Source organism: Mastomys coucha, unplaced genomic scaffold (assembly GCF_008632895.1).
Source record: "Mastomys coucha isolate ucsf_1 unplaced genomic scaffold, UCSF_Mcou_1 pScaffold21, whole genome shotgun sequence".
NCBI classification, from domain to species: Eukaryota; Metazoa; Chordata; class Mammalia; order Rodentia; family Muridae; genus Mastomys; species Mastomys coucha.
In genome coordinates, this window is record NW_022196904.1 from 121,872,644 (window position 1) to 121,887,726 (window position 15,083).

At 46.3% G+C, this 15,083-nt stretch overlaps 1 protein-coding gene across 2 annotated transcripts in view; it reads right to left on the minus strand.

The window, feature by feature from the left end:
* Positions 1-15,083, minus strand: part of Fam53b (family with sequence similarity 53 member B) — a 103,854-nt gene that overhangs the window by 39,089 nt on the left and 49,682 nt on the right. For both annotated transcript variants that reach the window (XM_031388599.1, XM_031388600.1), the window contains one exon: positions 6,697-7,475. In XM_031388599.1, the coding sequence (XP_031244459.1) occupies positions 6,697-7,475 (779 nt within the window). The remainder of the gene's footprint in view (positions 1-6,696; positions 7,476-15,083) is intronic.

Consider the following 15,083-nt stretch of genomic DNA (forward strand, 5'->3'; position numbering starts at 1 on the left):
AGAAGGGAACCAGGTGTCTGCGTAGGGTTTTCCTGAAGCATAGATTCCCCCACCAAGGTTCTATAGTACCATGGACACATCTTTCTCTAAGAGAAAAGGAAGGCTACGTGCCAAGCATTCCGATCCCAGCCTGCTGCACAACTGGCAGGACTTGGCCTACCAATAGCACAAGCCTAGCAGGTTGAACAGAACTGCAGAGTAACTGTTAGGGAAGCTGACCCATGAGTACAGGAGAAAAGCTGCAGGCTCTTCAGCTGCAGCCGCTTCTTTTTGCAATTGCTTTTTCTTAAAATGTGTGTGTACTCATGTGTATGAGGCATGCATGCATGTATGAGGATGCACACGTGTGTAAATGTACAGGCCAGAGAAAGGCACTGAGTGTCCTCTGTCACTTCCCATCTCATTTTTATTTTTATGTTCTTTTATTTATGTGTATGAATGTCTGTGCATTGCATGCATGCCTGGTGCCCAGGGAGGTCAGAAGAGGGCACTGAATGCCACAGAGCTTGAGTTAGGGACAACTGTGAGTCACTATGTGGGTGCTGGGAATCAAACTTAGGTCCTCTGTAAGAACAAGTGTTCTTAACCACTGGGATATCTCTCCAGGCCTCGACCTCATATATTTTCAGCTTGGCTAGCAGCTAGCACAGCCCAGTGATTTTCCAGTCTTTACTCTCTCCCCCAACCCAGCTGGAGTGACAGGTGTGCACAAGTCCATACTCAGCTCCTCCCAAGGGTGCTTGGCTCTGCATGGCATGCACTCTTAACCACTATGCAATGTCTACAGTCCCTCGCCTTTCTTTTCTATAAAGCCATGTTCAATTGAAAACTACGTGCTAGGTCCATAATGCATGACTTCTTTCTACTCTCCTGAGAAAAGCAAGAGCAATTCCATTTTAAAGACACAGAGGGGCCAAGTGTGTGCCTAAGGGTGCACAGATCAGATCAGAAATGACAGGATAAGGATAGGGCCCTGACTTACCTGACTTCAAAGCTCACATTACATCCCACAAGGATCAATCACTGACAAAGGCCAGGTTTTCACCTATCCTATCAGGAGTGGGGCTCACAGAACCCAAGTCTTCCTGGGGTTTCTAACTCAGTATATGGCTTTGGGCAAGTCTCTGACTGCCCCTACATGTTAACAGCCATATCCTCTAATGAGGGACAAACTAGCACAGGAGAAGCAGATGGTACTGAACCACTGAATGAGCAGCAGAGGCCTCTTCTGAGTTTACCTAAACAGATGCCATGATTGGTTAGCAATGGCTGTTAAAGGCATGGACAAAGGCATGTTAGGTTACTGGGTCCAGAGCTGCCACAGCTCAGCATCCACAAACCCCAAGAACGCAGGTTCTCTGTTGGAGCTCAGACCACCTGAAGCATTCATCCCACGTGCTGATGGGTTTTGTCTTCATTTTCATCCAATACTTCTTTCGTTCCAATACAATCCAGAGCTCCACACCAGCCTGCACTCTATGTTGTAGATGCTCTATCTCTAAATTCACCTCCCTGCTATCAATATGAGGTGCTTTCCACCTCAGCAGCAAGGCGGATGAGGGGCCGAGGCAATAAGCAAGGTAATGGGGTGAGCCACTGGACACTGACAGAGTAGACAAGGGAAAGGCTTAGGCCAACCAGGCCTACAGCTGGGGATCTGGCCAAGAAAATGGAAGGCTGACCCACAACTGCAAAGTCCAGCAGCATGAAGAGCCACTCCACATGCCAACTAGAAGGGCCACTGTCCCCTGTTAAAGGCAGCAGCTCCACTGGTACACAGAGCAAAGAGAAAGAAGGCTAGCTGGAAGGAGTTTCATCTAAGGGTGACTCTGCTTAGCAAAGAGCCAGGAGTTATCACTAAGCATCTGTTATAACCCCTGCTGACTGCAACAGCAGCCTGCCAACCAGCAAAGCCCTGTGGCTCTGCTCCACCAGGCTCTCCAAACTCATGGGCAGGACCCCAGCTCTCAGTGGCTCCCCTACCATATGCCAGCATGCTTATTTCTACCTCCTGCTCTTTCCTGCCCCATAGCACCCCAGCCAGCTTTCATGAGTTTCTCAAACATCTGCTAACACAACAGTTGCTGCCTGTTCTGGGGCCTCCTTGGGGAGCTTGAGGGTGCAGTGTGTGGGCAGCTGCAATCAATCAAACCTCTGTTTCGGCATCCTGAACCCTCCCTATGAATGTCTTGCCTCTGTTTGAAGCTCTGTTGAAAAATACAATTTGTTTTCTCTTTCAAACTGACCAGCCCGGAGTTAAAAACACAGCACCCAGGGGCACAGCATTCATGAGTAATCTTATTAATTGTTGCTTTTCTGAAGTCTTTGCTCACACAAATGATCCATGTCTGAATGTACTGCGTAACTCGGGATTTGCTGGGAGATATGCCATGTTTGGTGGTCAGGCCAGGTCTCAAATGAAGCAGTTACTATCAATGTCAGGGAAAGTTGGGCTGCTAAACAGCTCTCAATGCTCAGACCAGTCCTGTCCTCAATGCTGTCTACTGGCCTGGTGCAAACAGGAGGCTGTAGCTTTACAGAATACCACAGACAAGAAGGACCTCAGAAGACCACTTGAGGAGGAAAGCATGGAAGGAGAGATCCACAGGACCAGACCCAGGCAGGACTGGATCTTATGGACTCACATGCCACAGCTCACATCACAGAGTCTGTCAGCACTCACCATTCACGAAACAGCACACTGGGTAACATGGGTCCCGTGTGCATGCATGTATGGATAGATTTATAAATGTTCATATAAAAACTATAGATAGGTATATACACACAGAAAGATACAGAGATACACATACATGCATGCATACACACTATAATGCATATTACGTTGGTGAACTGTAATGTGCTGGAGCTCACTGAAAAAAATACCTGAGAAATGGAGTTACTCCCCATCTTTAGACCCAAGAAAGTATGTCTCAGTGTGTGTTCTCCAAGATGGCTTGTTTGTATTGTGCAAAATAACACAAGAGTAAAAACATCATATCCTTTAGAACAACTATAAGGTGAACCATTTCCAACAGGGGTCACCATCCTTTATCCCATGATATAAAGGTGCCTGCAGTGGCAATGGGAAGTCTGAAGCTCATCCAGAAAGATGAACAGGGACTCCTACTAACTGACTTGGTGATATTTTTCTACCTGTTGTTTCTGTCTGTCTGTCTGCTACTAGCTATTTATTCTTTTATTTTGATTTACTATATATAACAAACTTACTCATTTAAAAGAAAAAAACACAGCTATTAAAAGCATTCTCCAGATCATATAGAGCACGTACATGCACATGCACATGAAACATGCAAATATAAGCACACATTAAATACACACTGTTTATTTCCCCAACCCCCCCCCCACTCCTGTGTTGATTGTGGAGCTGCTACACAGTAATGTTCAGCAAACTGCCTAGGGCTCTAGCATCATAACCCCTCTTCTGGAGACCTTCTGGTTTGTTAGCACCCATAGATGTGGATATAGAAGTTACTACTTTATCCAGAAAGGGTCTGGCAGGCCTAGGAACCAGCAGAGCCTCAGTACCCTCACAGGGTGGTAATGGGTAAGCCCTGATATAACATGGACTTCTATCAGAGAGCTTGTGCCTATGGCACGTGCTCCTGCTAAACCCAGGGGCAATGAAGACTAGGGCCTCACGGCCTGAACCTCAGAGCTCTTTGCCCTCTCCTGCTATCTGGCTCTCAGCTCTCATCCTAACCAGGCTCCTTTTCTACTGGCAGGTTAGAGAGCTTTGGCTCCCACCAGCTGTGCAAAGGCCAAAGAGAAGCCCCACAAGTTCACCACCCTCAGGGTCTGTTCCCGGCCCCAGTGGGCCCCTCAAGGGAGTTGCTTTATTAGAATACCCAGCTGCTCCAAAGGTCTACCCAAAAAGGCACTTTGTACCTTTATCTAAAGAGTTCATACACCTGGTCTCAGAGGCCACATGCAAAGAGGTTCCTTCACAAGAACATGAAAGTGGAACAAATATATGAACCAAGATCAAAGACCTATGAAACAGTTAAAGAGGCAGCTCAAGGAAGAAAGGGCTGCACCAAGCCTATCCTACAGGTATGGAAACCCACTTACAAGTTCTTCCCCCCAGACATGCAGACATTGTTCTCCTCTCAGCAGCTAAAAGCCCCTAGTGAAGCCACAGCATGTAGAGGCTACCAGCCTCAACCATCCTCTGGCAAGGTGTGGGTCTCTGTACACCAGTGACATGCCTACCTATTGTGAACCCAGACTCAGGGCCCTACAATATCCTGGCTGAGTCCAGGACTCTTTAAAAAATGTGAAAGAGTATTTTGCCTGGATGTATATATGCGTATCACATGCATGCCTACTGCTCCTAGAGGCCAGAAGAAGAGGAATATAAGATTCCTTGGAACTGGAGTTATAGGCAGTTCTGAGCCACCATGTGGGTGCTGGGAGCCAAACCCATGTCCTCTACAAGAACAGCAAGTGTACTTAACCACTGAGCCATCTCTCTAGGCCTCTAACCCAGGACTGTTTATAGACACATGAGGACTATCTCAGTGGTTATGAGGCCCCTTGGCAAGTAAGGCCTACCTACTAAAACTGTCTATTATTGCATGGAGAGCTGAAGCAGGCAGAACCACAGAGCCCCATGGAGAGAGGGCTGGCCAGAGGTAGATGTCTGGTGGCACATGGACCAGGATCCACAAACTTCATCCTCAGCATCTAACCTCTGATGGATAGGGTGTGCCTTCCCAGGGCATTTTCTCCTTTCCCTGTGCTTTGTCCCACCCACATGGTCAAGCAGCCAGCCAAAGTGACAGGCAGAACCAGGGTGGCCTTCTCAGGCTCCAGGACACCTTCCTGGATGATCTTGGAGGCCTGCCTGGAACCGATGAGGCAAGCCATACATTTGGACACAACCCCACTGAGCAATATATTTTTAAGCAGTGTCTATGTATGTGAGGCCAGAAAATGTCTTCAGCAATGCAGTACTGTTATTCCAGCTTGTGGCGAGTGAGATTTAATAACACATGTAAGCTGCTTTTATTACCTCTCCGGCTTGCTCACTAAGAAAACAGGCTTGGCATTAAAAGTCAACTGAGGCTATGTATCAAACCCAGAACTTAGGGCCCCGTGTCTTCTTCAGAAGTCACCCAATGCTGTCCTCCCCCTTCAATCTATTTCAGTCTATCTGGAGATAGAAACTTCTTCTTGGTATCCAACATATATGTTCAGTTACAGTCCAGTGAGTAATCCAGAAAGATCTCCCACACAGGAAGAAGGAAGAGACTCATGGAGCCAAGACAGAAGTCACGGAACCTGGACATGGAAGGGAGCAAGCCCTCTGTCTCACATTGACCCATGGGCACAGGGATGGCACAAGCACACCACCAACTTGTCCCCAGATGTCCTGGACATGGACTGGGCTGATATGTGAAAGTGGCTCAAAATTATGGACTCTGAGGTCACCTCAGATACAGATACTTGCACCTTGTCTTCAGTGGGGGACAGGCTAGAAAATTAAAGTAACAGAAGGTAACTCCACGCATGGAAACATCTTTGTTGTAAGTAGAAGGCTCTACTGCAGAAGTGTGTGTGCATTTAGGTTTGTGTATATGTACCTGTGCATGTGTGCACGCCTGGGTAGAATGGGAACTGAAGATTGCTTGCTGGTTATACCTGCTTGATGCAGAACAGGCACTATGAGCCTGCCTGCCTTGGGTCTGCCCATGGTCTGAAGAGCTTCATCAACTCTCCTGAGAACACTCCCTCACTAGCAAACAGATCTTCATTTCCTCAAACCAAACAATAATCAATGTTTTTATATATAACACCCAAAACTGATACAACACGGCACTGAGCAAGAGGCTCTGTCAGGTAGGCACAGAGGTGGTAGTGCCATGTTTTGCCCACCACAGCCACCCATCCTAGAGTTAATGGTTACAAGGACCAATGTCACACAGAGCATAGGCCTTACCATCTTGGTCACATCCTATGACTTCTATAGCAGGCACCAATTGTAGTCAGCCCTCAGGTTTTGACAACTTTCCTGCTGATGGTGTCTAACTCCAAGCCCATCCCCCTCAGATCAATACCCAAGAAAAGTGCTGGAACAATGCTGGACTCCAAGACAAAGAGGACAACACAGAGGAACAGGAGCACATGGGAAAGGCTCCTCCCACAACCAGTGCTAACAGTTGCAGACTAACAATTTCTGAGTAGTCTAACTGTTTGACAGTTCAAAGGGAATGATTGCTTCCCACTTTCCCTAAAGTCATTACCCATAGCCCTGATCTAGGGATCAGCATAATCCGAGTGATACTGAACACTGGTGTGTGTGTTCCAGGAAAGGAGGTACCAGCAAAGGACTAGAAGAGGATTAATTAGTGTTTGGTCACACTGGACTCCTAGCCAATGCCTGCCTCTTACCATCTGCCTGCTCTTGTTCCACTAGCAATGAGCTTAAGAGGGAAAGAACATGTCTCCTTTAAAATGGAGAGAACCAGGTACTTAAAACTTAAAAAAAAAAAAAGAAAAAGAAAAAGAAACAAAAACCTTGAAATCATTTTTTTTGGGGGGGGGAGACTATGTTCAAACCAAGAGAAGCAACTCCTAAACATTTCTGAAAGTGTGCACTTAAGCAGCTGGACCAGAACCAGAATCCCAGAAAGTGAGGTGCTTCTAGAGCCTATTCTAGGCTATTGGGGCACTTACCTGTGCCATCTTGGCAAGGTCTAAAGAAGGTCTTTGCTCCTGCACTTCATCTGGACGACGTCGTTTCACACCGATCTTCTTGTCATTAAGGACACATGGCTGAGAGCGGCTGCGGGCAAGCCCACTGGAGCGTCTTGCCAGCTCTGGCGTTGAGGCAGGTGTGCTGTTGGCTGAAGGGGGACAGTATTCTGGGAAGGAAAACTGCTCATGTGAGCAAGAGAGGGACCGTTGCAGGTCCAGTCGACCCCCTCCCACAGGGTGTGGGTCTGGGCTCCAGCTATTGCCCACCTGTCCAGAGGGGGCTGAGCCTGGTGCTCCTTGGCAGGGTTGTCCCCCACAGCGGTGGTGCAAGCTCGACTGGTGGCAAGGTGAGGAGAGCCCATTGGCCCTGGCAGGGAGGCTGAAGCTAGAGCTCCGCTGCATGGGGCTGACACCATTGGAATAGCGCTGGACACTGCCTCCGCTGTAGCATCGTCTCTTCTCCACAGGAGTCCAGACTTTGGACCCCAAGGGCCGCCATGATGTCCGGCAACTGGACATCTCATCGGAGAAAGATAGTGACCGGCACTGGCGTTTGCTGGGAGGAGCTGAGGGGTTCCCATTGTGGTCGTTTATGCTGAGGTCTTTGATTAGGCTGGTCACTGCACAGGCAGTCACTGCCTCCTGGTGCCACAGGGAGCCATCCTGACACTTTTCAGGCAGACATTCCCAGATGCTGGCGCTTGGCTGGTCAATCTGAAGAGGGCATTTTCTATCCAGGTCTCGCCATCTGTCATTTTCTGGTGCATAAATACAAAGAGAAAATAGGATCTGAGAGGCCTTCACAACAGCACTCTGTTTCTTTATGAACAGCCTGTTTGCAATATAGTACTTTGGCACCAGAAAGGTCCTCATAAATCAGCCAGCTCAACCTTACTTTATAGAAGAAAACCAAGGCCCAGAGAGGAGTAAGGCCCAGCACGCTGAGTTGGAAGCACAAAAAGGCTTGGGATCCAGACCCATGCCTGCGGTTCTTGATCCAGCTTCCTTCCCAGCAACCCAAATCCAGACCTGCCCCTGGAGTTCCTGGTCCAGCTTTCCTCCCAACGTCCCATGCTGTCTCCCATGATGGTATCCTGAGCTCTGCGCCAGTGGGTGGCTGAGTCAGGGAGCAGTGGAAGTTAGCACTGGCAAAAGACCATGATCAACACTAAGCCTTGGCCACTTCAAACGGTCAAGGTCAAAATGGGACTGGGGTTTCCCTTCTAGCAAAATGTTCAACAATATCAGCACTGAGAACAGCTGCCAATGACAGCACTTTTCATATTCATTTGATTGCTTTTTTGTTTGTCTGTTTTTCCAAGACAGGTTTCTCTGTATAGCCCTGGTTGGCCTTAAACTCAGAAATCTGCCTGCCTCTGACTCCCAAGAGCTAGGATTAAAAGCGTGTGCCACCACTGCCCAACTTCATTTGATTTCTTGATGAAACTGAGGATATGTAAACCAGGTGAAATGGGTAAGAGTAACACTCAGGCCACAGATGGTGTGATGTAAAATCAGTCAACTGTTTGAATGCATGAATCCATAGGCTAGCCCAACTGTGGAATGCAAGATCTGAACTTGAACTTTTATTTCAGTAAAATCTTAAGAATAAATTATTGTGTTTCCACTATAATATTGGACATTCTGGTAATGTTAGGAGAGAAAAGTTCCTGTTCTCAAATTTACAACACAAAAGCAAAGAAGGGAAGCACCTGCTGTCCAGTTATCCCTATCTCTGCTAATCTGAATTAGTTGGCAAATGTGACAGCTTGAATCAGGCAGTCAGTAGACCTGAAATAAAGCTGGAAATGGCTTGCAGTAAGTTATTTAAGGACCCCACTGACACCCACAGCAATTAGACTACCCACTGAGCATCCTTCTTGGACTATAACACCCACACAGCACACTGTCCAGGGCAATACAGCTATATGGCACAGTGAAAACCCAGGCTAGTCTGACACTGACCCTGCTTCAAGATACTTATTATACAGGGAAGATGTAGATCGTTCAAAAGATTGTTCTATCCCTGGGTGATGCACACTCCAGGTAGAGAGAACTATGAACCCAGCTCTATAGCACCACTCTGTTCTGTTTCTTCCAGACAACGTGCTACTCTATAGCATAATGCCTAGAACCTGAGATAAATCTCCTCCCTCAGCTTCCCAAGTGATGGAATTAGACATGAGCCACCATGACCACACCTGGCTTACAGGGATCACTTCTCAAAGGCCACTGAGATACACCATGCACTGAATGTCATCCAAACAGCACCTAGTCCAACAGGTCAAGGGGATGAGTAATGCAACCGAAGACGGCCCCCAGGAGCCAGAGGGAGCCAAGCCAAGGCTTAGTATAAAGTTTCTCCTTCCCAGACACTCTGCTAAGTCATGAGACAGATGACCTGAGAAGCTGCAAGCCTAGGCAGAGGACACAGGGAGAAACTGTCCAGGGTTATAAATGCTGAAAGCCTCAACAGCTGGAGGGGCAGAAGAAAGGTTTACTGATGTTTAGCAGGCCAGCTGGGAATGAAGCAGGAGTGTGGATGAACACCCAAAGACCCCAGGTTAGAATCTTCCTGACCCTGACAGAGGCAGCTCTAATACCTAGCCCTCTAGGTGAATTTGATAAATTACTTCCACATATAAACTTTACCCTGACCCCCAAATAGCTCTTTCCAAGCTGCTTACATTGTTCAGGTACGTATGTATTCAGCAACTGTGGAAAACATTCCTTCCAGTACTCTCTTCCTCTTGAGTAGTCTCCTTTCCCACAGTATATGGGGGCCCGGGGGGGCGCTCTGTAGACCAGGCTGACCTCAAACTCAGAGTTGCCTACCTCCACCTCTCTAGTGCTGGGACTGAAGGTGTGCGCCACCACTGCTGGGCTCTGTCTGGCTTTTCTGTAGATTCTTGGATCTGAGTTAAGGTCATCAGGCTTGCACATTAAGTGTTTGACCCACTGACCTATCTCCCCTGCTCAATGTTTACCATTCTTTGAAGTAGTTTTAATTTGGCCTTAGCTCAGTGAACCAAAATAATAAATTCAAAACAGAGGAACTATAAACTAAACTGGGCATGGTGGTATAAATCCATCTTAATAATCCCAAGAAGCTGAGGCAGAAGGATCACCTTGAATGCACTGGAGTCAGCCTGGGTTATAGAATGAGAAGAAATACAAATCAACACAGACTGTGTCATGACTGTCTATTACAGAAAGAGAAAAGTAATCCTTTAAAAAAAAAAAAGTGGAGAGCTGGAGAAATGGCTCAGTGTTTAAGAGCACTGACTGATTTTCCAGAGGTCCTGAGTTCAATTCCCAGTAACCACATGGTGGCTCATAACCATCTGTAATGGGATCTGATGCCCTCCTACTCATATACATAATATAAGTAAATCTTAAAAAAGAAAAAGGCACAAAGCAAATCAAAATGGTAAGAAATGACAGCAAATTGTGTAATAAGGCAAACTATGTATAATTAAAATGTCCTATAGTAGGTGGCTGGTTAAACAGATCACGCAACAGTGCAGTGTCAAGGACTGGCTAATGGCATGGGGAAATGCCTGAGATATATTGCTAAAGAAGCTGTGTATAGAGGCTACGATTCCTATTTAGTCAATACACAGTATGCTATCCATGAAACAAAAAGAAACAGACCAAAATGTCAATGACTGATTGTCGGATGGCCGGCTAGTTTATGCTTTCTTAGTTTTGTTTTTCTTGTCTGTACATTTCATATGAGGAAAGTTTATTAGCAAGTATGTGAGAACTGTGGCTGCTGAGCTCAATGGTGCAGTGCTCTGCCATCTAGAACCAGGGCCTAAACTCATCTTTCTCTGGATTCTCTCCTGTGGATTTCCAGGAAGTCACTGCAACTGACTTCCATTTGAAACCAAGAGACTGAAAATACCACAGAGCTCAGGGGTGTGGCAGGCTGAGGAAGGAACCAGCTGGCCTATCCACTGAGCAGTGAAGGACCAACATGGTACCACAGCTGGTGCTTGGAAGCCTAGGACATAGGACAGAATGTATCCAGGTCAAATGTGGAAAAAGCCATCAAGTAAGAAGAGACTGATCCTATGTACGGAGGCTTACACTTGCTATTCTTTCTGCTGGGCTACCAGCTCTGAAGTACAACCCAGGACAGCTTTCCATGATCCTTCATGGAGTGTGCCACACAGCAAACATAGCAGGGTGTGGGAGTGTGAAGGAAAAGTGGGTGACAAAATGAACTATAGAAGGGGCTGTGGGTGTTCACGAGTTAGTTCTTCTTACTATCCTCAACACCCGCAGATTCAATCTGGGGTAGGCCCTAAACCCTCTATCCTACTCTGGGCCTTAGACTGGCTATGTACAAAGCAGGCAGGCAACTAGATAGAAGTAAATGAAGGCTACTTTGCAAAAGGAAAGCACTGCTGGTGTGTATTGATAGCATCCATGTGGCCACCTGTGTTGTCTTCAGCACAGATTCTAATGGTTTCTAGCTTTGTCACTTTGAAAAGTACAAATACAAAAAAGTAAAAACAATCAATGCTATGTTTAGCTCTTGTGTTCCCACCCTTCACTGAGGGTCCAGAAAGCAAGTCGTTGGGTCAGATCTCCAGACAAAAGAACAGGAATAGAAGCTAATTTTTAATGGCAAACTGCCCTATCTGTGAAGCCCCAACTTCACAGAATACAAAGAGTTCTGAGAAGAAGACAGCCAGTGCCCCCACCCTGCCATTCAACATTATCACTTCTGCATAAACAACTGGAACTCTTTCCAAAGTGACAAAGGCCATGGATTCACAGGAGCAATGGTCACTTGATAGGGTTAGAAAGGGCAAGGCCCTTGGTTTGATTCACAGTTCTCCACATTTCTTAATCTCTCTCAGCTGCTGAGAGAAGACACAGGCCCAGCAAAGTGCCCAGAACAATCTCTTAGAAGTGGCAGCCATTAGTGTAATTCTGAAAGGACAACACTGGAAAAAAAACCTGTTTGTGTTGGGGATCTGCTCTTCTGTACCTGGGAACCAATATCTGCAGGTGGACTCAGGCTAGAGGGAACGAGTATTTTCTGTACTAGGAATTTTCCAAGGTTTGGTTCCAGGGTTGCCTGCTGGATGGGAGGGAGGAGGTGGGACTTGGAGGTGGGAAGTAGAGATGCAGAATCTTGGTTGCTACAAATTTAATTCTTAAGACTGAAGCTGGTGGGTTTATTTTGCTTCTGCTTTAGGCAATTAGAGGTCAGGAAACTTATTTAAAAAAAAAAAAAACAATAAAAAAAACAATCTCTTTGCTTTTCAAGTCCTTAAAAATCCATGTTTCCCAGGCCAGGTGGGAACTACCTGAGCTTCCATCTCACACAGCCTATATTATGCCATTCCTATCATTTGTATCATAAAACACACTTCAATGTTCTCAGTGCACCAGTTCACAAGTGTGAGGTTTACACAACACTGAGAATGTGTGTGAACGCGTGTGTGTGTGTGTGTGTGTGTGTGTGTGTGTGTGTGTGTGTGTGTTGGGGGGGTGTTCATATCACTTTGCTCATGAATGGGAGGATGAACCACACAGGCATAAATATTCCATGGGCCTAGCTCTCCCACAAGTGAACCATATGATCAAAATCCCTTCCAAAGCTGAAGCTCAAGGACTGAGCTTGAAGTTTCTGAGCGGCTACTTTTTGAGAGAAAGAGACATGTACCCCCAGATTTACTTTTATAGGAGCCAGTCCTGCTGCCCTGACCACAGAGAGGAGAGGCTGCTGGGTACACAGATTTTGAGTTTTAAGAACGAAAAGCACTTGAAAGAACACAAATAGCATTTGACCTCAAATGTTCTTGTTTCCATTTCTGCACTTAGACTGGGAAATTCCCAGGAGCCCAGATTCTTGGGGGACTATAAGACTTCTTATGTTCAAAAGATAAAGTTTTACAGCCCTGGAGATTTCAGTGCTATGTTTTTGATATTCTCTTAAAGTGGCATACAGCCACAACACAATGGGGTTTCTAAATAAGTAGTTACATACAGACTCAAGAGATCTGATTCTTGCAGCCTTCAAAAGCCCAAGAAGCAAGCCACCAGCCAGACCTGTGGCTGACTCATTCCTGGATTTCATGCCTGTCTACTTGTGCTGTGTTGTGGTGTGTTAACTTGGCCCCAGGGCTGCAAAGACTGTCTGCTTAGAGCAGAAGCTCACCAACCCTTTAAGTGTGAGACTCCAGAGAACTGGGTGTCTTTCTAAAGGCAGCCTTGCTAAACTGATCTGTTGACAAGAACATCAACGGACAAGCTAGGCATTAACTTGAGCTTTCCCTCAAGGTCTCATCTGGTTATTTGGTTGGTTTAGTTTTTATTTTTTAAAAGACCAGAGTCTGACTCTTTAGCTCAGGCTGACTTGAAACTCACTATGAAACCCAGACTGGATTTGAACTTGCTGCAATCCTCCTGTCTGAGCCTCTCAGTTGATGGGATTACAGTCATCACATCTGGCTTTCTCATCTGCTTTTAATGAAGTGTAGGGCCTGTCACCAGAATGGAAACTTACTAGAAGCTGAGCCAGGAAGACAGGCCCCTAGGCTTCTCTGCTTTAGCCTTTGGCCCTGCCATGTCTTAGGGATAGTCACACAAGACACCAAGTTCATTTTACAAGGACTTCACACAGACAAAGGGTTAGGATGGCTAAAGGTAGACATTCCATTCAGTCTCATCTGGAAAAACAGGAAGGCTGGCCTGTCAGGCTCTAAAAGAAGACACAAAGATAAGAGTGTAGAATGGCTATCAGAGCCTTTGCCTCATTAGCAGGGACTGCAAATAGCTTTCACTGTTTTTGGCAAACCTATAGTCTTGCAAAAAAAAAAAAAATGGATCGGGGCTGGTGGTGCCACTAAGATATAAAAACTGCACCACCTTGAACGTTGAAGGCACAGGCCTCTGTTTCTTCATTTGTACAAGGTGGTGTGGAGTCCTAAAAACTCTTTCAACCTTGACAAGAGTCTCCAGCTCCACCCCCAAGATCCTAGAATACTTACAAATGTCAGGGAAACTAGTATTCTCCATAGCAGCCAAAGTTCCAAAGGGCTGGCAAGGCCAGTTTGGCTATCTGTTGATCCCCTCATGTTTGGGGCACATAAAGAACATGTGAGACAGACAGGTCTCTAAAACACACACATACACACACAGAGGTTAGCTGCATTTGTATTAGATAAGGGGACTGGCAGGGAGGACAGCCCTTTAGAAAGCTGTCAAAATGTATGTTACCTCCACATTGGGGTCCTTGCTGAAGCTGAGAGAGCACAAGCCTGTTTATATCCTGGGCATCACAGCATCCCTGCCCACCGGTGAAACCGGGCTTCAGGGCAGCACCATGTGTCCTCTCGGCACACCCAGTTGGCAAACAGCAGACCTGAGCATGCTCTGCGGCCCTACGGCCATACTCTTGCGACTAGGACAGGATGTTCCCTATTTGCCCACTCTCTTCCACTGAGAGGCCAACACCCAAAGATAGTGCAGTAGCCATTCCCTGGCCTATGGCACCACGGCGGCCCTCCCTCACCGTCATGACAGGGCAGCCCAGGAGGCTCAAAAACAGCTGTCATTGCCAACTCCATCTACTTCCATTCTGTACTTCATTCCAACACACTGTCTGGAACCAATAAAAGGTACATGAACTGAAAAGCATCCTGTATGGATTTTAAAAATCACATACATATGTAACCACAACAAAGATAAATTCAAACTGTAAAGAGTTTTTGGTTTTTTTTTTAAGCAGACACATGTACTTGTATGTGCATGTACTTTTTCACTGGCAACAAATCACATACTAGCCTGTATTAGTCCATAAGCAATTTCTCCTAGGAGGTCCTGGCTCAAGGATCACAATCAAAATGGCACATAAACCTGGGCTGAGTAATGCTGTATTGCTAGTGGTGTTTTTCGTTTTGTTTTGGTCATCTGACCACAATGGAAACTGTCTAGCCCTGAATGCCATCCTCTCCACACAGGTATAATCACGGGCCGCTTTTAGTGATCAACTGAGGCTGAGTTAAGAGACCAAAGCCTGCTGAATCTCAACATGAAATCTCTTAGCCCTATGCAGCTCAACACAGCCAACTGTTTTCCCGAGGAACTCCATTCAGAGAGTGCCCCAGGGAACAACCCTTTTATGTACAGAGTAGACGTTAACAGCCGAGTAATTAAACACTGAAAGTGGGGCTTATAATTAAAATGCTGACAAACCTGAAGCAGAGAGGCACAAGTCCACCGCTCTAATGTTTTTACAATTCCTTTTTATACATAATGTATGATCCTTCTGCTCAAGTTTCCTCTATGTTCCTTGCCTGTGAAATAATTTACATTAATAAATAATTTATTACCATAACTCCTGA